Below are 24,874 nucleotides of genomic sequence, written 5' to 3' on the forward strand. Positions count from 1 at the left end.
ACAATGTTTAGATGGACGTTTTAGTACGTAGCCAGTTTTGTATTTAAAGAGGAAATTTTCTGTCAAATGGAATTGGAGCCCATGCAAAAGCGTGGAACTTAGTTTCGATCTAATCCGTGATAAAACGAAGCCGTGTGTTAGCATGGTTCCACGCTGCTGCGTTGGTAGCACTCTAACTAGTGCTTCGAAAAGCCGGGCGTGACACTCTCTCTTTTCTCTGTGTTTGTACACATGTATGGTGGTGTGCCAGCAGCTCTGGCTCTGGCGGCAATCCTATGAAACGTAAATATGCCCCGAAATTAATGGCGACGTCTAGCGTTGTCGTGTTCATTGTAAAAAAATAATGTTTTCCGGAGTCGAGATTCGATCGTGTGTAAAAAGGTGTTAATAAAACTAAAAAGGAACGTAATCCAATTCAGCGCGAAAGCAAAAGAGTAATCGTGATAATGGACCAGGCACCTGCAGGTACGAAACGAATGTTGTGATCTGGCGGTTCGGTGAAACACGGTCTTGCACATTCCCTCTCCGAGCGAGCATATTAACAAACTCCTTTTCTTACTAATCGTAATGTCTGTGAATTATCATTTTAGCATTTTAGTTAGTAAGAATTCAAGATTTGTGAGTCGTGACACGATGCAAGTAATAGAACGTATTCGGAAAAGAAAGTAAAGCTAAATTCTAGATAGTAGGTTATGTAAACCGGAGCAACACATTAGGTTACTACTGTAAATTTATTCAATCAATGAATTAAATTATCCACAGACAGATCTTCGTAGAAATATTCACGAAACGACAACCTTCAAAACAAATTCAATATTTCAGGTTGCGATGGGCTGGTTTAGGACTGCATACTTTAAAAATAAGAAATCCTATTTCAGTACTGTATTTAAATATTGCCATTTTTATTATTGTAATACTTGTTTAAACGATCTCACGCGTATATATGATCTACATGCTAATTCTGTTCATTTTGGTATAATACCCAGATACAGAGTTACGGAACATCATAGACAAACTGGCACAGTTTGTGGCTCGCAATGGACCAGAGTTCGAGCAGATGACAAAAAACAAGCAGAAGGACAATCCAAAGTTTGGTTTCCTGTTTGGTGGGGAGCACTTCAACTACTATCAATACAAAGTGACTACAGAGCAAGCCAGTAAGTGGGATACAGCCCCTTAACAGCTACAACAATTGAGAAGCATAATGGCCATGCTTTATTCAACGAAACAAGGAATGACTTTGAAAAAAGAGATACGGGTGAAAGGGTCTGAGTTCGTCATTGCGAATGTACAAAACTATTATTCATCGAATATCAGCACTTCATTTCAAGATTTTGGGATTGCTATTTATTAAGCAGAATGCTTTAGCTAAAGACATATTCTATTTCTTGGCAATGATGATTTTAAGAAGATGTAGTTTTAAGATTCTTACTGGAGCTTGTCTAATATGGACTACATTGTCAATATATTGCTTCAATCTGTATGGGAACTATAATCCATCTACAATAACTACGCGCCCTGTAATACCCTAGTACTGTAAAAAAAGTAAAAATGTATGTATATGTACGTATATGTATATATATGTATAAAAAAAAAAAAACAGGGAAAGAATATAGTGTTCCCAAAAAACTTATTGAATTTTCACAATATACTTCTCTCATAAATGCCAAGAATTTTATTATGCACTGGTAGAAGATAAGACTCAACAGAAATTGGACTATTTGTATACTTTTTCAATATCCATTGAAGGAATCAAACATCTTACAATAATCCACCGTCATTCGTTTACAGTTTTAAAGCAAAAAGGAATAAATCCAATGCAAAATGCAGACCCACGTTTAAACGTTTCGCAGCAGCAGCAAACAGCCGCTACCGTCGCTCAGCCACTGAATAACGTCAATCTTGCACCTGGCCTAAATACTCAAAACAATGGATTGAACCCAGTAGTGGGAATTGGACCAGTGGGAAATCAAGCTGGTCCCGTTATACCTGGAGTACCTGGACAAATTGGAGGACCAGGAAATGCAGGACCACCGATTGGACCAGTCCCTGGTGCTATGGGAGGTGTGAATCCACCGATTGCCGGAGTCACGCAACCGGTTAACATTGGCGGGCCCCCTGGATGGCTTCAGAATGAACTAGCAAATCTGCAATCGCAGCAAACCACGCTACAGGAACAAGTTAGACAATCGGAACAAAATCTGGCTGCACAACATGCTGCATTGATGGCGCAGCAACAAGGAAGGGTTGAAGATGCTGTTAGACAAGCTCAAGAAACAGCTTTACAAAATAGTGCACAAAGCACAAGCACAGATCTTGCTGCATTCGACGCAGTGTTGCAACCTATTATCGATAGCTGCACAAAAGATAGCATAAGCGCGGGAAAAGCCTGGATACTACAGAATTCTGTTACTCCGCAAAGTAATCAGGTCGTTGCGGATCATTTATTGAAAAAGTATGTCCCTCTTGAAACTTTCGTTTGATTATTTTCATGGTGTGCACATGCATTCTCGCTAAATAAATTTGATTTATTTCAGAGTAATTCAAGCAACAAATTTTAGTCACAAACTTCATATTATCTATTTGGTGAACGATGTCTTGCATCATTGGTAAGTATCATGATACTTAATAACAAATCATTTGTGTGGATTACGCACTTTGGATGATTGCAAAAATTAAATCCTCCATAAATATACTCGCAACTATCATTATAAGCGTACCTCGTAATGCAATGAATGTAAACCATCAATGTCGTTGCAATAGAACGTGTAGTTTGTTAAGGTTTGATGACGTTCCTGCTTGGTATTTAATGTAAAACTTCTTTAGTGCAAGAAAAAAGTCTATGGATCTTCGCAAGGCAATGGAAAGTGTTGTTGTACCCATGTTCTGTAACACTTCACTAGCTGCATCAGAAGAACAACTTAATAAACTAAATAAACTGCTAAGTTTGTGGGAATCAAAAAATAATTACTTTGATGAAGGAATTATAGATAAATTGAAGCAACCAAGTGCATCTTGGTCTGAATATCAGGCTAATCTGGTGGCACAGCATGCTACTGCCATTACACCAATCACAACATCAACAAAGCAGACTTTCGATAATTATCAAGCACAGCATCAAGCGTTCGTTACTCATGCATTGCGACAAATTCAAAACATTGAGCAACAAAAGATAGCCATTGATCAGCAACTGAAAGCCCCGCCGCCGCCGCCGCCACCCCAACTGGTATGCAAACGATCTCCATTAAGCGTTAATTTGTAATCCGTAAGGATGTTCGAACAGAAAAAGGATATTTTTGCAGAATCAGCAGAATATGTCTATGCCGCCTAGTCATTCCGGTCCTCCGGCTCCGATTGGCACAGACGTGAATTTCAGTCAACCACCTCCCGGATGGGGTGTACCACCTGGAAACGATCCTCCACCGTTCACAAACGTTCCATTACCAGACTTCTCGAAACCACCGCCGGGATTTGGTCCGCCCCCTGTTATACACGAACCATCCGTTGAAGATTTAATGCCCAGTATGCCTTACTACGAACTTCCTGCTGGTTTGATGGTACCTCTGATTAAATTAGAAGACGCTGAATACAAACCGTTGGATCCAGATGCTATTAGACTACCACCACCGGCTCCACCGAGCGAAAGATTAGTAGCGGCTGTAGAAGCATTCTACGCACCGCCGAATCATGACTCGCCGCGCGACAGGTAACATTCGATTAAATCTAATTTTTCAATTCATTGGTAATATAACGAACGCGCGTTGCAAATCGTCCACGTGTTTGTTTCAGCGATGGATGGGAGAAGTTAGGTTTATACGAGTATTATAAAGCAAAGAATGCTGCACGGAAACGGAAAGAAGAGGACGTCGTAGCCGGTATAAGACAAAAATCGAAATCACCATCGCCGATTTTGAGGCCGAGATCGAAAAGTCCTAGTCCACCAAAGAAACGATATCGAAGTAAATCGAGAAGTAGATCGCGGTCAAGGTCGAGAGGTAGAAGTAGATCCAGATCGCCGGCAACCAATCACAGGCGCAATAGTCGGAATAGCAATCACAACAACAGAAGTAGGAGGAGAAGAAATAGCAACAAAGATCGTAGTCCCGATCGACGATTGGATAGACAGGATCGGAGTCCAACGCCGCCCAGCTTCCTGTAAGTAATACAATATTATTGGTAATAAATAATAAATTAATAGTAATAAATGTATAAAATTCGCAAGTTAGTGATTAGTGTTTAGCTCGTTGATCGAATCGGGAAATTGATTTCGGAATACCTCGTTTCAGTGGATCAACTTACAGTAAAGCTCCTCAAGAAATTGGTATAGACGAAAGTAACAAAGGACATCAGTTGCTCAAGAAAATGGGTTGGAGTGGTGCAGGGCTTGGTGCCAATGAACAGGGTATCGAAGCTCCTATTTCAGGAGGTGAAATTAGAGATAAAAATGATCAGTATAAGGGCGTCGGTATTAATCTCAACGATCCATACGAGAATTTTAGAAAAAGTAAAGGCCAAGCATTTATAACTAGAATGAAAGCGAGGGCGGAAGAACGTGCCGAAGAAAGAGGTGAACGGGACTGAATATAATCAAGTAAAATTATCAAATTCTCTATAATCGTTTTGATGACAGATATAATTATCGCGTACAGTGTATATCAGCGTGGTTACATGATCGGCATGATTCTCGAGCGGTCGATCCTGTTATTCTATTGTGAAAAGACCCGCGCTTTAGACCGTGAGGATTAATTTTAAAGCAACTGTATATTCGATTATTACTGAATGAATTTTTATACCAATTTCGCGCCTAATTGCAAAAATGGTACATAGTTATTATTTATCAATGAAATTGCCAAAGTATGCATGCGCGTGTTATGTAGTTTTATGTTTTTGAACGTAACAACGATCAATTATTTTATGATATTTGAAAAATAAGAGTGTATGTATATACACGTATATATATCTTCTCGATAGTGTGTCGATCATGCGCGGAGACAAATCTTTTATCTGTATATTCCGGCTCGAGGAAGATTCCACGATCGCGAAATGAGTTATGAAAAAAAGGACAATTATTTATAATGAAATTGATCGCTTGTCTATTTATAAATACGACAAGGGTCACCTTGCGATCCAAGAGTGCACCACGGAGTGATTGTTTACTAAATCGACTTGTATCGTGCATGGTGCGAAACAAAAGAAAAGAACAATTTTATACACCTTCTGTACATTATGTACAAAGATCTTCGGCAAGGTTACCGCTAAATAATAATAATAATAATAATAATAGATGAAATCATTATACAAGATGATCAATATTAACTTTAATCATACCAAGAGGACCGATTAATCATGTTTTAAACAAAGTGTCATCTAAGGAATCAAAGTCGACCAATTGCGCAGTTTATCGTCCATCACGAACTTGAACATACGCTTACATTTTACTTGTATCCATCATTATGTCATACTAAAGTTCGTTATTCTCTTATTTCGAACGATAAACTAATTCATTGAACGTTAATCAAGCGATCCTACCCTGTCGTTGTACGGAAATAAGAGAACACATCGTGCGCAAACATTGTTTGCACGTGAGAGATACGGAACTAAAAAGGAAACAGTAATTGTATCTAGTAAATTAATAAATGATTATATTGGATACATAAGAGTAACCCGGTGAACGAAAGAGCTCAGTGTCCGACCCGATAAGAGACGAGCAAGAGAAATTAAATGGCGCGAGGAACGCGCGACTAATTAGATTAGCCACGACTCGATCGCGTGCACAAAGCACGCTGGAAACTCCGTTGAACTTCCAGCGCGAAGCAGAAAACTCAAGGAAAATGAATTTAATTGGATTTCGGATATCTCGGAATAATAGGATTTCTTTCGATTATTTTTCTACATCACGCCTTATCGTTGGCCGTATGACGCGCGCGTACGCGAATCGCGCCAGAATGAAAAAAGGTCTTGGTAACTGGCTAAGAACGGCGCGACGTCCGACGATATTGCTAATCGTCGGTTGCCTTCTTGAACTCCCCCAGCAGCAGTCGATATCGAAACCGAATAAATCCAACAGCGAACCGGTTTCGCAGCGATAACAGCCAGAATGCTCGCTTGGTGGCGTCAACAAAGCTGCGGACTGGTGTGCGAGTTCTTACAGGTATCTCCGGCAAGGTCGACGAAGCTCCGATATTCTTTTTACATCACGTGATATTTTTCATTCGCGCGCCCGCACGAGAATCTTCCACGAAACAAATACTGTTAGTATTTTTTCAGACCACGGCGGAGGAGATGCCCCTCGGGTCTATTTCTTGCAGGTTTCGATCTTGGGCCGGACTATTTTACTCGTGCCCTTTTTTGCGAGCACAGAATGCAGCTTGTTCGTTAATAACGATTCTTTCAAACGTACCCAAAGATAAGTGATTTTTAATTCAGTTCGTTACGATCGTGACTCCGCAGTATCTGCTATTCTTCGTAGGAGACAGCTTTATCTGCGACAAAGGTCATCGATAGGGAATAGCGCTGATACTTTGCCGTGCCATAAAGGCGAGTAGCTTTTTCTACGCCATGCACGTAGAACGAGTCCATCTCTCGTCTCGAGACGCAATCGTGTCAACGCACTGTATCCGATGCAAGTGGACGATTTAACAGGGAACTTAGCAACGAGGAGACACGGTTGCAATCGGGTAGCAACGGCCAGTGAACTTGTCGGAAGACTGGCGACACCGCGTCGACACCAGGACCAATCTCGAATGCGACGATTCAAAGTTTGTGCGCCCTTTGGTTGATCCCGTTCCGCGTATCTCCGATCAGAAGACGACCGTATTTTCAAGAGCCGTCTGCCGTTCATGGGAAACAATATTACGTACGTGCGTGCGTGCACGAACTTGGCAGGCTGGTGCATCACGTTTGAGCAAAACGTGACACCAGAGTGGAGAAGCACGCGAAGATAAAGAGCAGATTACGTTCACGATTTGGCACCGGCACGAACACATCGAACATACGCGCTGCTTGAAAACATCACTTTTAGAACATAGCGTTTGAGTTTCCAAGAGTATTCTTGGAAGGGAGTGTCGTTTATTGAAACCAGGGCATCGAATATGTAACTACTGTTTCTACTTTACCGTGTAAATTATGCATCGCGAACGAATATTCAAAATTCGTTTCATAGAAAAAATTTGGAGGTGTCGAAAGGGCTGACAAACACCCGTTAGCGTTGCATACGTTGGATACGAAGAGTTAGACGGACGTCGAATTTTTGGTCAATGCCGAAGGAGACCGCAGTCCTTTCCTGCCAGCTAGAAGTAGCAAGCGTCGTGTATCATTTTACCCTTGTTTGTCAAGATTTTTCACGGACGATGTCAAATTAGAACGACTCGCACTCGACTCTCCTTGTTACGTTCGTAGATCCTTATAAAGACACGCGGCGATCTTGTCGATCAGTTACGACATGCCGCGACATTCTATAATGTTGTGCGGACTCAATGGAAAAACAGTTCTCGAGCGTATAGGTATCGAGGATGAAAAAAAAGGGACAGTGGGAGCTGTAAATTAGCGCTTCGGAGGAGAACGCTTAACCGTTACAAGGAGAACAATTCAATTTTCCATTCATCAGTTTATCGATTTCAGGCGAACAAGCCACCACCTTTCGAAAGCCTACTGTAAATCACGCTCTGTCGCAGGTGACCTCATAATCGTCACGCGGTAACCGGATCTTGCACTCGGGACGCGTATTCGGACCGGAAGTGGACCTGTGGGCGACAGCTTTAAATAGTGGCTCGCTATGGCGATTCCCATGTACGTAGGCGTCGATAACGAAAATCCATGGTCGCTATCGGAAGCATTTTCTGGGCGGTCTATTTTTAACTCGCGATAACGGAGGATTTACATCCCGTCTGATTTACAACACCGACGTAGATACAGTGTTCATCAAAACGGAGGAGTGCAGAAATTGTTCGCGCCACCAGGAAACAACATCCAACTCTGAAATTATAGTAGAGTGCGAGGACCAACCGGTGAAAGCAGATGCTCGATTTCTCTGCGAACGAAGGACCGCGATGTGGCAAGAAGCGAGATTAGCAAAGCCTCGAACGTTTCCAATCAGCCTTGCCAGTGGGGTCGGCGGCAGGATCGAAGCGGAATCGCGGCCTACGGTGTCGCGAGGAGTCGTTACACCTGGCTGTGCCAGTGGAAGGTCTTCGAGCAGGTTCTCGCCCTTTCCTCCCTCGTGTTCTCTTTCTGCCGCGAGGACGCAAACGTTGCACGCAAAGGGATGCCACGGCGGCCCAGCGAAGGCAGCACCGGCCACATACCTGCGCGGCGGCGGCCAACGCGCGAACAGAGAAAACGAGTTAGCTCCGACTCGTGAACTAGAGAGAAACGTGGCGCACTGGCGGGACCTGCGGTGGGAGAGCGGCGACCAACGGACAGAAAGGAACGACGAGGATCGGGCACGGGTGTTTAAGAAAGAGGGAAAGACAGCACCGCGTTACATTCAACGTGATTGAGAGAAGGGCACGCCTCGGCCGTCGCCGAGTCACGCGCTCGACCACGCGTTTACTCTTACCGACACGTGCATGCAATGTGTCCGCCGACCGCCGCGCTGGACAGAACAGAAACTGGTTATTTTGCGCCACGGTGTGCAATGACATCTCTCCTGAGCGTTGCTCCGTTATGGATGTCGGATCACGAACGACGAACGAGACACAACGTTCAGCTGTATCAGCACGATGTGCAATCGTGCTTTGAAAATCGCAACGTTTTTACGCGTTTCTGTTTCGATAATGCAACCCAGATTGTGTAATACAGCCTCTTTTACTCTGTATCGACTAAATCGAAGGTAAAAGGTAAATCTCGCCTAATCGTCCAACAGAAATTCATTATCGGGTTGCTTTTACTCGTTTGCAGATACTTGCGCGGATTCTTATGCAAAATAAAAATTTCCTGCAGCAACGCGATTGCGGAGAACAAGAATTGGAAACAATTCAGTAGTATCTTCTTTTAGTTCCCAGTGATTTCCTAGCTCAATAGCTCTCGTAGAACCAATTTCTAGCAGGATCGTATTTTCTCCGATGGTTTAGACCGATGGCCGTTGATTCGTAACAAGGGAACTGAAAATAGAGCGTGCGATAGGGTAACGCAACACCACCAGTCGACTACACCCGAGCAATGAAAAGGAAAGAAATCCCGTTCGTGGGATTTTCAGGTTCAAGTACGTCGCTTCTTGGGAACGCGGGGACCTATCGAGGATTTCTTATCCACAGGATCCCAGAGCTATCCAGGGCTAGAAGGGAACACCGTTACGACTATAATTATGCTCGAAGCGAGCGAATGTTCTAATTCGCCAAGGACAAACGAGCGGACATTTCTGCGAGACGCGATTTTCAGGCAATAATCGAGGGGAAGCACCTCGATGCACCGCGATGCAATCACCATGACGTAATTGCTTTCACGTGCCCTCTCCCGACCCTTGTGTAACTTTTTTCCTCTCTGTTCTAAAACCGCGGCGGGCACATCAATTTCACTTTGTCGCGTCTTCGCTAATTCACGACAACGTCCGCCGGTTTTACATAACGCCGGTTGCGCGATCGCTGGAGAAAAATTTCGATAAAACACCAACAAAGTGGCATATCGAACGACAGCTCCTTGCACTTCCCCCTTAACGATTCGTTTGGAACGCGACGATACCTAGTCGTTTTTACCATAAATCTAATAGTACAGATCGTAAGAAGATAGAGAGGGGGGCGTGAAAATGTCTAAACTCAAGTTATGCTACCGAAATAATCGAATGTGGAAATTTATCGACTGCACGTGCGTCCGAATTTCGAAGTGGAACGAGTAAGTCATGATCAGACACGCCAGCCGATGCACATTTAATATCTGCGCGTAAAGCGGTATTTCGGGATGGATACGGTTCGTTGAGATAACTCCGCAGATCCATCGAACGTTTATTATTTTGTATCGCGGTATCTAATAATACGCGGGTGAAAACGAAAACTCGTCAACGTCGCTGTATCCTGTGGAGTCGTCGATGTCTATCTATCCACGACAGTCGTTCGTCTCAAGTCGTCGCGTGGGCTCGAGGTACCACGGTCGCCGCTCGAAGAACGCATAATTGAGTTCAGATTCTCGAAGAGGAGTTCGCGGAATGTTTTAGAAAGAATATTCAAACAGTTATTTCTCGCGATGGAATCTGAAATCAAAGGTTAAAGCTCTCTCCGTCCGCGATAACGAGACGGTGACACCTTATCGGGCTCAGCTGCCTCCAGCGGGCAGAAGAAGCGCCGAAATATCGACGTCTCGATGTAATTCAATCGACGAATATTAGCCCCAATAATTTTGCTCGAGGCGGGGCTCGAGCGAGGCACGAACGAGGCGATTAAACGCGACACGATGCACGTAATGGTGTACCAGATCGAGAATAACTCCAAGTTGCCACAGATCGCGTTTATTTTCTCCTGAGCCGTGCAGAAAATAACGACACCTATTTTCGAGTCGGTCGCGTTGCACGCGTACTCGTGCATACGTCAAGTTCGTAGACGTTTTACGAGACCATTCTACTTCGGCGGCTCGAAAAAGTCCTGAATTGTATTTTTCGATAACATCTCGACACTGTAAACGCGTTCTGCTCGGCGAGGACAGATTACTCGCTATTCCGCATAATACTTGTATAGTTTCCGAAAGTAGAGCTTGTCAAACTTTTAGTTTTAAATGACCAGAAACAAGAATGAAATTCCAGAATTTGTTGTCGAAGCGTTTTGCCAATTTCGAATATAAATTACTTATTTTTGTCCATGCGATAGCGATAAACGATATCGACTAAGAACGTTCTCCGTTTTTTGGTTGCAATTTAGCCTGCGGCCTGGGATCACTGTCTCACAGTGAGATATGATTTTTGAACACGCATTTAACGCTGCGAGATAAATGCAAGAATGAAATAAAACGTGTTCTGTAACCGTATTTCTACGTAGAAACAGTTCTTATATTTTATCGTTACAATAAATCACATATGAAGATTCATCTCGATTTTTACCAACTTTCTATTGGGTTGTTGCAAAAGTAATTTCGTAAGCTGTTCATTTGGAAAGCCGAGATTACTTTTACTCAATCCCGATGCGCTACACCCGAAAGCAATTATAGTATTTATTATTCGAGACCGCGCGACAATTGCAAATTAATATGGACCCAATTGGTAACATAATCGTTCGAAATTATTATTTATCTCGCACGAGTACGCTCTATTTGTGGGCCTGTAATTTCTCGCAATTAGAATTCAGCTGTCCGCTGACAAACCACCTTTTACATAATCGTCGACACTTATACTTTCTAGTCCGTCTGCGGATTTCAGCGTTATAAAAATGTTTCGCAATCGGTAAATCCTGTCAACAAAAAAACGCATCGTTAGCTGCATTCTTTCCATACGACAGCCATAATTTCTTTTCAGCTCCGAGTCGGTCGCATAATCAGCCTTTAAACGTAATCGGTTGCGCAGTGTCCGGTCGTGTGCAACTGAAACGAAATCGAAATTCCATCGGTGACCTGCAGAACTAGAAAAGCCATCGGTATCGTCTAGAACCGGTGTGTCATGACGAGGAAAGGGTTCGATTAATTCTGCCATTTGATCGGCAAAGCGACGCGGCGGCTTCTCTACTTTTATTATTCCCCGCGATTAATAATCTACATCTGCAATGCAGTCGTGCAACGACCTACTAAACCTTGTAAAGGTTTACTCTTCTTTAATCGCCGCTGCCGCGTCTATTATTTAAAATGGCCAGCTATTGTCAAGTGGCGCGCATTCCGAATCGCTATAGAGCAGCGACGAGTCGGTTTCAAAGCCTGTAAATATTTCATCTCGTAATTTGCGATCAAAACTACGTACGACCTCTCGTGGAAACTTTTTTTACAGTTTCTGCATCTAAATAAATCTTCCGATAGTTGGGAAAACTTCGTTGTCGTTTGATCGTTGATAATACTCTACCATCTTTCGTCCAAAGTTTCTTTGAAGATGGAAGCTATTTAAAATCCGAAACTATGCGTTATACACGCACACGCATATAGAAGTCGCTTACACCTCACGTATCACAGCTATATTGCGATAATATTCCACATCACATTATATCGCATCGCTTTGATTGCACCATATTTTGACAGCACCATCGATCGATAAGAAATATCAACATTTGCATAACTTTTTAAGCACCGCTTCTAGAAATTATCGGCCGGTGATGTACATTGCTAGACTAGTTGAAGAATCCTTTACATCTTTCGCTATGTTTTTCATGTATTTTTCAACTAATTTCATCTTTTCTGTCTTATATCCTAACAGCTGTACACAAGAATATCTACAAGGACCCGGAAGTGGTCTCCATAAAACACGCCCCTCCAATGCACGACGGTAACGACGGTTAAACAACGTCGTCGAATACAACAACCCGGATCGGAAACAACCTTAAACAAACGTAGAATCGAATGGTAGAAATCCGTGACCTACATCGAACCAGAAGATACAAGTTTCAACAAGCACGCTCCGATAACCCAATTCCCATCGCGCAAGCTAGCCCTAGAATTAATTGAAAGTGCGTCGCAGCTGTTTTTGATGCTGACTAATTAACACGTTCGCGAATATTAAACGTCCGAATAAGCTGAAAAAGTGAAAGCAACTGCAATATTCAAATTCTGATTAGCGATATAGCTTTGCTGTCATCGTGCAGTTGCAGACGCCTCCTTCGCCGATGAAACAAGGCGGGGACTATCATTCTCTCGCGTGTCTGTGTCGCGACGAAGTCTGAATACTTGTCGCGTCTGCGGCCGTATGTCCTAAGTAAGGGTGGATCGTGTCCAATGATTGGACATCAATTTGTACGCAGGATATTTCGTACGGATAAAGTATTATACTATGTGGGGTTGCCCAGAAATCCTTGGTGTCCATATATTGTCTTGCTAGTCTCATGAGCGACTCCTAGCAGAAATTGTTCCCTTAATCGTCCAATCACTGGGACATTTACCTTATTCCGTTTGGATAGAGCCGGGAGGAAGATAAAGAGAGAAGTCGTGGCGCGTTACATAGGACCCGTGATCGAGAATGGTCGAGACAAAGCGGAGGAAAATAAAAGGCAGACAGAGACGGTCGGTAGTCTCTGATGGCAGGGGCGCAGTCGGCGCGACGCGGAGCCGAGCGGTTTGGAGCTGCGCGGCGAGGAGAGGAGAGGAGAGGAGAGACGGAGGCGAGCGCGTGACAGGACACGTGACCAGGAGCACACGGTGCTCGCGTGACCGGCCCTGTGACGTCACGCGCACGTGTCACATAGCGTGGTAGCTGCCCGTTCCACTCCTCCCGGAGCTTGCGTATCCAACGAACGAACGTTCCTCACCTTCCGTACCCCTCCACGCGTTCACCACTCCGCGTCCTGGTCAGTAACGTCTCAAGACCCCGCTTCACCCCCCTCGTCGCAGACTTTCACCTGGAAAGTCATCATTTTTCTACCCTCCCCCGGCCCCTCCAGTACCGTCTCGCCGCCGCGCCGACGGTTTCGTCGCGACCACCGGATTTGCATCATCATGCGGAATCGTTACGTGACCCGACGGCGATCCTCCTAGTCGAGGAAGGAAGAACATCGCTGGTTTCACCTGAGCGCACCGTCGCCGTCGTCGTCGCCGTCGTCGAATCGCACCGGGTACTGGAGAAATGGAAGGGTGAAAGCGTAGTTGGCTCGTACCCGTCGGCACCGTGTAACGTAACCGGGAGACATCGTGCTCGATAACTGCGAAAATCGGGGCTCCGTATCTGGCGCCGTTATCCTCGCGGTAACCGTTCGTCTCTGGATTCCTGAGATTCTTGAATGATATATTACTGTACGCGTATTTAGATCGTAAACGGCGCGTTTGTTTGCACGAATGAATCGAGTGACAGTTTGTTTTTTATCTAATATATCGCGTGTATACATAATATATACGGCGTCGCCGGCTCGACGCTCTTAATTATGTACCGTCACCGATTTAGAAGTTTCATCGGCACTTTACTTTTACGCAGCATCGCCGTTCCGACGACAAGCGACTCTCGCGTTCCCTCGCCAGTTAAGTAATCCGTCGATTCTTTTTCCGACGGAGCAACCAACGGGGGTGGGAACGCGCGTCCCGGGTTAATCGGGAAGCAAAGATCAACGTTGATGCTACCCGATAAAATCTGATGTACCTTGTTTTTGTTTTTGTTTGCCGCAAAGCGTTTAATTCGAGATCGCTATCTGTGCGTAATATTATCGGAACACGATGCATCGGGAATGGAGCGTCTTATCATTGGTTCAACTCACCGTTTCGGTGTATCGCCGCTTGAAAATGCCACCGATTACCGGATGGAGTCGAGCGGGTCCGTGATCATTGCCTCACGAAACAATACGGCGATGGCGTTGGTTGTTTCGGCGAAGGCGAAAGTCTAACTTTGACAATGGTACCCCGCTACGATGGTATCGACGGTCGACGGGAAACGAGATAACCGTCGGGATAGGGCCTTGAGGTTAGGTGGCTCTAGAGTCGATTGCTCCGCACCTGAGACGCCTGCGGATTGCTCCCACCAGTGGTCTGCATGCCACACCGCGGCCCATCGCGAGAATTGAACAAGACCGCGTATTATACGCGTAGTGTAACCTGCCAAGGGAACGACGCACGCTTAAACGCGTCGCGACACCAACTGTTTTCGAATCATCCACTTTATTTTTATCGTGCGGAATCCTTCCCACGAATCCGTAGAGAACCGTCGATCGAAATAAGCGGGAAAGACAGAGGGAGAGAGAGAGAGAGATACATAGACGCGTTCTCAATCGATCAAATTTTCCTGCGACTGTTGCGATCGCTGATCCAGACAACTTCAGCGCCGTGAAATTTTTGAAATAAGTCGCGCACTTTGCCGCGGGCAACGCGAATAACGGACACGATGATGCGCGAGTGAATGCGCGGCGGCATGTTCAATTTTTACGCCCCTGCCGGTTAGTATATCGTGGAATTTCACGGTCGGCGAGTCAACGGCCTTATCGCGGAGCGTTTTAGGTCTCGAGATCGAACAGAAGTTTTTCCCGTCGGTATCGCGCACGGATCGATTTTCATCGGAGAGCCAGCCGCGGAATCGGATTACAAATTACTGCATAATTTACAGAGATAGCCGACGATAATTTACGGAAAGACGAAATCGCGACGGGAAACAGGAAGGAAGAGAAAGAAGAAAAGAAGAGGGCGCCAGCACAGATATATCGGCGAGTGTGACTGGACGGAAAGACGTGGGCGATTCCCAAGTACCGGCCTCTTGGTCCGTCGGGTCGTTAGGCGTGTGTCAGTGAGTATGCGGAGGCGAACCTAACCTACTCGTCGAGTGCGTACTATCGATCAAGGAGTCATCGTTTTTAAGAAAGGCCCGACTCTCTTCTTCTCGGTACTATGCACGCATGATCCAGAGACCAGTGAAAATACCGGATTTACATTAATAATCCTCCCGCTCCAGTACACCGCGAGGCGATCGGGTTGCGACGGCCGCGAGTTCGAGAAAGTTAGTGCCGAAATCTTCGTCGTGCCGACGGAAGGTCCAAGGGGTCCTCAAAAAAAAAAATACCCAACGACTGATAAAATCGGAAGTGATCGTGTCGCGTGTTGGTAGTGATTCTATGCTTCAAGATGATGGAGACACAGAATTATTGGGAGGACAACTCCGCTCATTCGATGCAAGTGAAATACGAGAGGTGAGTACCTACGAAACGTTTATGAATATTCAATACGTTCGTTGTTATTCTTTTCGAACGATATTTATTCATACTCTCGGAGCATGAATATAAAAATCCTTTCTGCGATATACGATGCACGTGTCTGTAATTATCGATCGTTGAGGGATAATTACGTGTAATCGGGCCGTCGCGCGCGACATCAAATTCTTTGCCGACGACCCGGTGCGGCGATTTTAGGAAACGTAAATGTGTCAACCGATTTTACAAATGCCTCTTCAGCTGCTCGACAACGACGTAGTAACAAACTCGGGTACTAAAATTTTCATCGCGCGTGCTTCGAATATTTCAAAATTAAAGGAACTTCCAAAGTTAAAACTAAGCCGTGAATGGAGATATTTTAGGTACATATATCGGTCTCCATAAGACTAACGCGGCTGGCGTGTTCGGCCACGTGCTGGTAATCGATTTGTGGATCGAACGCACGTTCGAGGATCCCGGTGTAGAAAATCAGCGAGACCGGGTAATTGTCCCAGGAGCGTAACTTCATAATCGCCTATTACGTTATGTTGTTACACGTGGAGAATGGCCGCAATAAAATCGAGATCGTTACCGTGAAAGAGCGAGCCGCATTTATTGGAATAATGGGGGCTACCGATCTCGACTGTTATCGGCTGTTATCGGCCGGTATGTCACGAGGAGCGCAGTTTTTTTTCAAGGAACGAGTGGCACGAGCCTCTCGCCGCATTTGTATTCGTCGCTTCTATTGTCGACGGAGGCGATTCTTACACGCATTAGTTATTCGTTCGGATGCTGAGGAACGAACGAGAGCGACGAGTGACATTCGCGGGACTGGCGGCGGCACGGCCGGTCATAAACACTCGCGAGCGATCGAGAATAGACTGGAAACACGGTTGCGTACAGGGCGATTCCAGAAACTGGGTCGGTCCGTTTCAGCAGAAGCTACGACTCGCTTCAAGCGGAATAAATTAACGATATCGTATCTTTTATTAGCATCGGAACTAGCGACGATTAACGTATACCCAACATTCTGGAGCGGTGGAAATAACAGGTGTCTTTGCACGGTTGCATACAGGGTGGGGCCAATGTATCGAGCAGAAATCGAGGAAACGCGTCCCACAATTTTATTGCTTTATCTGACTTCATTACCGGGGAACTGATAGCGCCGGACAGGCTTCGCGTTGATCACGGTTCGTACACGACCACCGGATTTAAAGAATCCAGACCCCTAACAGTTGAATCAACCTGTAGGTAGATGAAAGACCGAGGTTCGCTCGGACGGCGCTCCCAGCAACCGGGCAATTTCTTCGAGCCTCGCTATAGGACGTTGTTTCTTGGCCGCTCGATCCGTCGTTGTATCGGCCATTGACACCGTAGATCGATTCATACGGATTTATTTGAGCACCTTCCTTCCACATGCTGCGTGGACGCGTGTCGTCGCCGTCGTCGTCTCGACAGCGATTTAACTTGGAAATCGAACGGCGTGTTTTACTCGTCATTTTTCGCCGGTCTCCGTGCAGGGGCTACGCGAGCTGCTCGATCCTTTCGGCCTGAACTCTTGCGGTCCGAATTAATGCGACCTCTGCCATATAGTCACCGTTGCGAATGCAGGATCCAATGATTCGATGTCGGAATTCTCGCGGAATACGATGAAATCACCGCTTTAAATCCGATGAAATAACGCCGCGGCGATATCGAAGGCTCCCAGCTTTCCGATTTTAGATAATGACGCGTTTCTATAAATACAAGAAACCACGCGACATTGCTCGAGGACTCTGCTTGATTAATCGGCTATCCGACAAGCCGCGCGGGTAATTCCCTTGTGGTGCTATCGTGTCCGATGCTGATAAGACAATGGACACGACGGTGGACTGTCGGCGCTGTGCGCGAGCGTTGCGACAGCCGACGCAATTCGGCGGAAGCGACTGGCTTTAACCGAATCCAACGAGATGTCGACGGAAAGTTTGCCAGTGGCCACACCGGCTCCCTGGACCCTGTCGTTGGTCTTGGCTCCGCCAGGTCTTGAGATAGCGACGCCACCAGTGTAACGGACGAAACGGAGATTAGCTTCCATGATTTTGCTACATTTTCCTCGTGTCTCCGGGGAAAATCCCGGTAGATAGTGATACAGTAGTGGGTAGATTATCAAATTTAGAACGTCACGATGGTATTAGTCACGAGATTATGCCGAGAAGCGATTCACTCCGATTCGGTAGCTCGCAGCGACGATAAAGCGGCAATGCACCTGCAGCCTCGAAGAATAGCGAGTCCGTATGGAGGTCGGCGCGTCGGAGAAGGGAATTCCGTCGATCGGCAATAACTTAAGAGTCCGCGAGGCGTAGAGAGGCATCGATCCGGTCGACAATGACCGCCGCCGTTACGTTGAACGCAATTATTAACGTGTCTCGCGTCTGCTGGGTATCGGTGCGTAAACACAGGCCAGATCCCGTGCCTCTGTTTCTCCATCTTGACACAGATATTTTCCCGGTTTGCGTAGCCGCTTATCGTGAATCAAACCGAAGGTCCTTCGACACACTTGCCGAGCATTTCAGTCGTTCCGTCAGCCGTCGTCGTTCTTCTGTTCTCCGTCTCCATCTATCCTGTCATCCTTCGCGAACGCCGTGGAAATTCTTTTGCCGTTTATGCGCGTCTGTATATCTTCGACGAAAATAATAGTCACGGTCTTCTCACGTTGGTAGCACAGATTATAAGTTAATTAAAATCGAGAAGAAGTTACCGCCTCCCAGTACAAATATTTCAAATAACATTTAAAAACACGATAGATTCGCTTCGGACATAGAGACGTCACAGTGGCAGATCGCGTTCACCTTCCAAACGCGAAGAGGAGAGAGAGAGAGAGAGACGATAAGATACAATGCGAGCTGCGCGTCATTATTCTTGTAGACACTCGTTGTCGGAATTATCAAAGGAAAGTTGTGGGCAACAATTAGTTGGTCTTCCTTTAGCGAAATCGCGGGTCAACGATAAACCACTTCCTCGTTGATACGAATTTATTTTCTTACGGTTTAACGCGTCGAAATTTTTCCGTTTACGAGCGCGCGACGTCCGCGATCTCGCGCGCTCTTAAAAAAAGATGCTCGTCCTTTGCCGCTGCGGCGAATAACATTGAATACGCGGCAACCGATTCTCAAGAATATCTCCGAGGTTGCGAGGACGATTGACCGTGACGCCACGGAAATCATCGCGAATGATTCTAGATGAATCTGCTGGAAGCTTGCTTACCTTCCGACAGGATCTTAATGGAACAACGGAAATTCCTTTGGGTTGTTTGAGGTGAAAAGCCTCGCGTTTCAGATTCATTTGCACCACTTTGTTCCACTTTCTCCGATAAGCTGCTCGGTTATTGACGCAATGTTCCACAAATCGCAGCTCAGATAAAACCAGCAATTTGGCATATTGTTTCTCCGTCGTGCTTTAAAATACGCGTCTACTGCACGCTAATTCGTGGATGCTTTGGTTTGATACATTGTCGCCGATTTTGCGTAAACTATCGTGAACCGGCGTTCGCCTTCAAATTTTCCAGTCGACGAGGCGATGTCCGGACGTTTTAATACGCATTCCCGCCATAACACGCAGGTTCAATAACACTGACGATTATTTGTTTACTGGATCGAACACGATAGACTTGTTAAAAGCTTTGTTATGCTTCTTTCGCTCCCAAATCCGAATTTTTAGGACTGATTGCCGATTAAAAGAAATGCGCAAAACGGGCCATCGCAAACAGATAACGAAATTTACGTCAATTGCCGTTGTGATTTTTTTAGGGAACACGGAGAAATGTTGTTTCGTTAGTGCTCGTTGCAAATGTCGCGTAACGCCGTAGATCACTCTCAGGTACATATACAGCGTGCATTTAGCGTAGGCTTCGAGCTAACAAAACTCTGTAAACGTGTGCAAATTACTTTGGCATTCCTTCTTCGTGTCAACACATTATTGCGTCCAAATCTATGGTCTTTTGCGGATCGATCGGGGAAAATTATCACAATAACTTGTCAGAATTCACGACGGTGGTTCGTACGTATGCAAACAGGTCTGCGAAGTTTCGTAAGGATATGTTAATGGATTCTGTCAAAACAAATTCCTAAAATATAATCTTAACATAGGTCAAGATATGGAAATATCTGCGATATGGAAATATGTATTCCTGCGTGACCAGGCGAATAACGAAAAAGGAATTCTATCGCGGGAAAAGGAGCCGAAGTGAGGCGATGATTTCGAAAAGAAGGTCGAGAGATTGGTGTTGTGGTTAGATTCGCGAGGTGTGGAGACTACGCTCGCTATGTTCCCCATCTCGCATGGTGTTGTATAAACATATACATAATACAACTCATGCGGGCATGACCACAAACCAACACTGTATGAAAACAGTGCAAGAAGTGTGTAACACGACCTATAGTCACTCAGCGAAAACGTTCGTGGAGCGGGCAGGAAATTTAGACACCGTTAACGAAACATATATTTTCGAATATGTACCTCGGAAAATTAAAAAGACGAGCGGCAGGAATGCGTACAAGAAGAAGTTTCTTGGTACAATAACCCCGGCAACATATTGATATGCCATTGAAGTCGACGAGGATTATGTACCTCGCTGTGTTCTTAAAGCAACTTTGTCGACAAATTGTCAAATCCACGATTGAAAAATGATTGTTCAATTTTGCCGGTACATCGTGTTGTTTCGCGTGGCACCGTAATCATTGGCAATGGTTTCCCGACGGTAAGACAATGTTTTCGAGTGGCGACGAAACCGGTGGAAAATTTCAACGAGAGCCGCCGCGATAAGGCTCGCGAGTCCCCACCGTTCGCCACGCGGTTCCATTATTCCTGGCGAAAATTCCGTTCCGCCACCGGGTCGCGTCGTTAATTGCTTTTTATTGGCAATGGCCGGCCCATATTTCTCGTAATGACGAACGGCGTGCTTCTGGGGACGTTCAGTGTCGTTCAGAGAAAAAGTGAGAGTTACCTTGGCTGATCCATGCCGTTCGAACGTGTGTCCGTGTGGTACCGTGCTCGCACGCACGCACGCGGCGCGGCTCGGAGAGGGGCTTCTCTATGACCGATGAATGCGCGTGCACGCGCCGGTGGGCGTGGAAAATAGTACAGCGATTTTATTTGCGACGGGAACGATGATTCACTCGGAAAAAATGTAAATTGCTCGAACGTACGAGAGCACGAAGAGATGAACATTCGCTGCGCCGACTTTGTCGCTCGCTCGAGACCAATACGCAACAGTGTATTGGCTCGAAAAGCCGGGACAAGGGAATCGAGACTCTCCAAAGCAAGAGCATGAACAACGCCAGATAATATGCTCGATATCATCTAAAAACCTTGGGTTTGTTTCCTCTGGAAAGTTCAATACGATTAAAATCCTATTAAACGCAATATTTGACTCGACTCTATGAAATTGAATGTAATTTATTTGTAACTGGAAATGATTCGCTGAACCAATATAGAATGAATCGACACGAGACCAGGCACGCGTAAGTGCATCGTCTAATTTGTTTGCGGTGGAGAGGGGGCAACGATATTTCATCCAGCTCATTTAATGCAACGCTGATGTAATTGTTGTCGGAGCGACGGTTTCCTAGAAAACGAGTTCAAACGTTTCGCATCGTTGTTGCACGCGGTTAATTAAATCTGAATGGCGGGGAGATTGTCAGCTGTATACCTGATTTTTCTCTCTCGAGGTTAGGGAGTTTTCGCCTTCTTAACCGCGAACGGAGAGAGTCAAGGTTTCGGCTCGCGGCTATGCGAAATCGGGGTCGCCGCGGACAGATTTAACTGCGCCAGTGAAACTATTTGTAGAATTATGAAATATACGGTGTGGTCGTTGCTCACGGGATAACGAGCTCGCGTTCTGCGCGACGGACATGCTTCTTTTGCAGTCCCCTCGTTGTTTTTCAATCCTCCGATCTTTTTTCGATCGTTCCTGGAACGATCTGAATTTCCCGCGAATCTCGCGCGTAAATATTTGGCGAGACCGAGCCGATTTTGTTCGGATTTCTTCAAATTTGTTGGTCTTGCAGGCCGGAAGTTGATCTCATGAACTCCGTTTCCGAAAATATCTTACGCCTCGGTCTTCGTTTTGCCCGCGTTCTCAAAGATTCGCTCTCTTGGACATTTTCAACACGACTTTTTTTTCAAATTCGTACTCGCTGCAAGCACATAAACGATTGTCCATTATGATCGCTGGTAGAAAATATCTCTCGTGTCTATAATTTGATCAATAATTTGGCAATTCGTAGCTTCGAACTGGGACATCTACCCTTATCGCTTATCTCTCGGTCCCCTGTTACGTAAAATCTGGGAGGGGAGGTGGGAGGGTGGCCGCCGAAGCAGGCGAAGTTGGACGCGTAAAAATCCTGCCGCGGTTAGTTGGTCGGGCCGAGGATAACTTTCCCGATACCGTCTGCAGAGAAGGCCTCGACTTTTTGGACGAGCTATCCACGTTGCATGCGAACGTGGTCGCGTATCTAGACGGGGCAGAACGAGCGCAGCGGTTGGCGGGGAGCAGCAAGATTGCTGGCATACATATATCGCGGCGAGTCAGGAGTCACGTTGCTCGACACGCGCTCCGAGCTCTCGGCTGGATGTAGGTTAGTATTTTTAAGTAACCGAGCAACCCGGTATATACAAATACGGTGCTCGAGGAGCAAAACAATGCCGGTGTCGGTGTGTGACCGGCCGTGCCACGTCCTAGCCGCTTTAATATTCCCCCTACGATCGCACGGCGATTAAGGAAACGAGCCTGAACAGCCACACCACCACGGCGAGGTCCTCGCCGCAACCTTAGATGGAATTTCCTTACGCGCGTTTATGTAAGTTCCGCGCTGTCCGGTTCGCATCACGCTGAACGCGCGAGCCTCGCTTCGATCAGCCTACAATTTCAAAAGGAGCAACAAGAAAGCGGCGGTGAACGGGATTTTCCGATCGATCCTGGTCGAAAAGAAAGAAGCGCTCACGGACTACATACATACTTCCGAGTACGTCAAAGAACAGTAAAACCTGTCCGAATGGTCCGATGGTGATCCAAGAGTTGCTAGTTGGACATTCGGGGGTTAGTTTCCCCCCCTTAAAGCGAATAACGTATGCTTGCATATGCGAAACGGTGTTCGTTGTTTTATCGAATCTTTCGATGGACCGTCTCCCTGTCCCCATGAAATTGTAAATAAATCTCGGCCAGAGTAAAATTACAGATGCCTTCAAAATATCGATCTTTCCAGCTCGAAAGCAAATCCCTGTTGTTCGTCGGCTCTAACACAGCCATTCTCCCAGCGATTGATTAGTTCAAATTCTTTGATAAACGGTTGTAGGTTCTGGATATCTTTAATCTTTCACACGTTCCGTGACACGTGGATTGTAGGATGCCCATGATGCGTCATTATTCATAGGATCAGTACAGTCGCCCGCAAAAGTGCGCTGCGCTTCCGAGACGTATGGAGACTTTGTAACTCGATTCTGTCTGTAAGATACAGGATGTGTAGTATTTCTCAATGTTTACCGGACTTATTACATCCTTATCGACAGATTAGTGAGTTCTGTTGAGATGATTCATCGTTTGGAAACTACGGCTCGTTTCTGTAGGACGATAATCTCTGGTTGTGAAACCAATACGACTTCGTGTCTCCAGGATACACTTGGAGAGGTCGTTCATCGAAACATCATTGATAATTCTTGTTGGAGGGATCCTTAAATAATTAATCACCGAAATGAAATTTATGTATCGTCGTTTCAAATGTAAAATCAATTTCGTAGTTGCCTCTAGGAGGATGAGCAGCTTGTGCACGAGTTACGTTCTAAGCGTATCCTATCGTTAATCCTCTGGGCATTGTACATCCGAACGACAGCGTTGATTTATATAGAATAAAGAATAGTCGAATGACAGGCCATAGCTGACCCCATGATAGCGCACGCATCCGTTGTTCGAGCGACATGCGCGTTGCATCAGCAGGTGTGGTGTCACGTAGGATTTTCGTTGTTTTTCGACCACCCGTTACGTACACGTGCGCGAGCGAGCATGCGACGCCGTGCATACTTATACATCGTGACTTTCTACTTACGTCTAAGCGCGTCCAAGTGCCGGCCACGTAACTCGTGATCGATCGGATTATATGGTCCACGTGTGGCCGATAAGAAAGCACACGGCGAAAAATATTCTTCTCGAACGAAAGGAGAGCCGGTTCGACGGAACCGTGCTCGAATTTCTTGGAAGTCTCCCGAGGCTTCGACTATTTGTTGAACAGTGTCACGGCCGCATATTGTCACGAAGCGTGCGCGTGCGTGCGTGCGTGCACGAAATACGCGCCGATACTCGCGCGTCGTCGCATCGACGTTATCAGCAATTCCCGCTGATTATCGGCACACGGGCGCGTCTCTCTCTCTCTCTCTCTCTCTCTCTCTCTCTCTCTCTCTGGCTGTGCATCGACTGACAATGAATCTTCAGTTTGGGTTTTTCCAATTTTTCTTCGAGATCTTCTGCTACTCTGTTCGCGCGTTCGGACGCGACCAGGACTCGATCGTTTTTCGGGACACCTATCGTATTGCGAAAATTCTGTTATACAGAAGAAGATAACTGGCGTCGATGATTCACTGGTTATTGGGAAGCATCGATTTCCAAAGGCCAATACGTTCGGCAATAACCAACGAACTCGGACTATGAACCTCGAGTCCGTCTTTTGAACGTCATCCTGTCGAACGCGACAGCCTTTTACCAAATACATCACGCAACGTGCTTGGATTTGCGTGAAAACGCTTCGTGGCGACGACAAAGTTGACGCAATTGAGTCGATACTGTCGGGAACGGATGTCCTCGACCATCCTAATTCCAAAACCTGAGACACTGTTTCTATAGTTTCCCAATTTCGTCTACTTCTTACCGCTGGCTCGTTCATTAATTCGGTTGCACGGAAAATGAACCCATTATTCCTCGGCACGTACATACATACATATGGAATCGATTCCCACGGGAAATAAGAATCTACGGCATCGCAATCGGTCCGTAACACGTTTCCCAACCGTCCTGCGATCCTTTCACAGGAACAGCCGGTGGAGACGATAAATTATCTTGAGAAATTCTTATTGTGCCGTTGATCGGCTGGCATTCGACATCGCAGATTTATTTGTTATTTGCTCGTAGGCATTGC

General features: G+C 45.8%; 2 protein-coding genes across 8 annotated transcripts in view; both read left to right on the plus strand.

Annotated features, from left to right (window-relative positions):
• The first annotated feature begins 23 nt into the window (after positions 1-23).
• Scaf6 (SR-related CTD associated factor 6) lies at positions 24-11,118 on the plus strand. Of its 2 annotated transcripts, XM_078184398.1 has the most exons (8): positions 24-465; positions 987-1,157; positions 1,792-2,455; positions 2,538-2,609; positions 2,827-3,226; positions 3,303-3,706; positions 3,790-4,155; positions 4,287-11,118. In XM_078184398.1, the coding sequence occupies exons 1-8, from the start codon at positions 447-449 to the stop codon at positions 4,579-4,581; spliced, it is 2,391 nt and encodes a 796-aa protein (XP_078040524.1). In that variant the 5' UTR covers positions 24-446; the 3' UTR covers positions 4,582-11,118. The 2 variants fall into 2 exon arrangements, with proteins under 2 accessions (XP_078040524.1, XP_078040534.1); XM_078184408.1 differs by lacking the exon at positions 24-465 and having other exon boundaries at positions 1,022-1,157; positions 1,854-2,455.
• A 2,575-nt stretch (positions 11,119-13,693) lies between these two features.
• Cwo (transcription factor cwo) overlaps positions 13,694-24,874 on the plus strand; it is a 28,108-nt gene continuing 16,927 nt past the window's right edge. Inside the window, exons 1-2 of one of the 6 annotated variants that reach the window (XM_078184469.1) lie at positions 13,694-13,794; positions 15,137-15,713. In XM_078184469.1, the coding sequence (XP_078040595.1) occupies positions 15,649-15,713 (65 nt within the window). In that variant the 5' untranslated portion in view covers positions 13,694-13,794; positions 15,137-15,648. Of the gene's footprint in view, positions 13,795-14,625; positions 15,714-24,874 lie in introns of those variants that run through there. The other 5 variants (XM_078184470.1, XM_078184472.1, XM_078184481.1 and 2 more) reach the window with 5 other exon arrangements.

Source organism: Augochlora pura, chromosome 1 (genome assembly GCF_028453695.1).
Source record: "Augochlora pura isolate Apur16 chromosome 1, APUR_v2.2.1, whole genome shotgun sequence".
Classification (NCBI taxonomy): Eukaryota; Metazoa; Arthropoda; class Insecta; order Hymenoptera; family Halictidae; genus Augochlora; species Augochlora pura.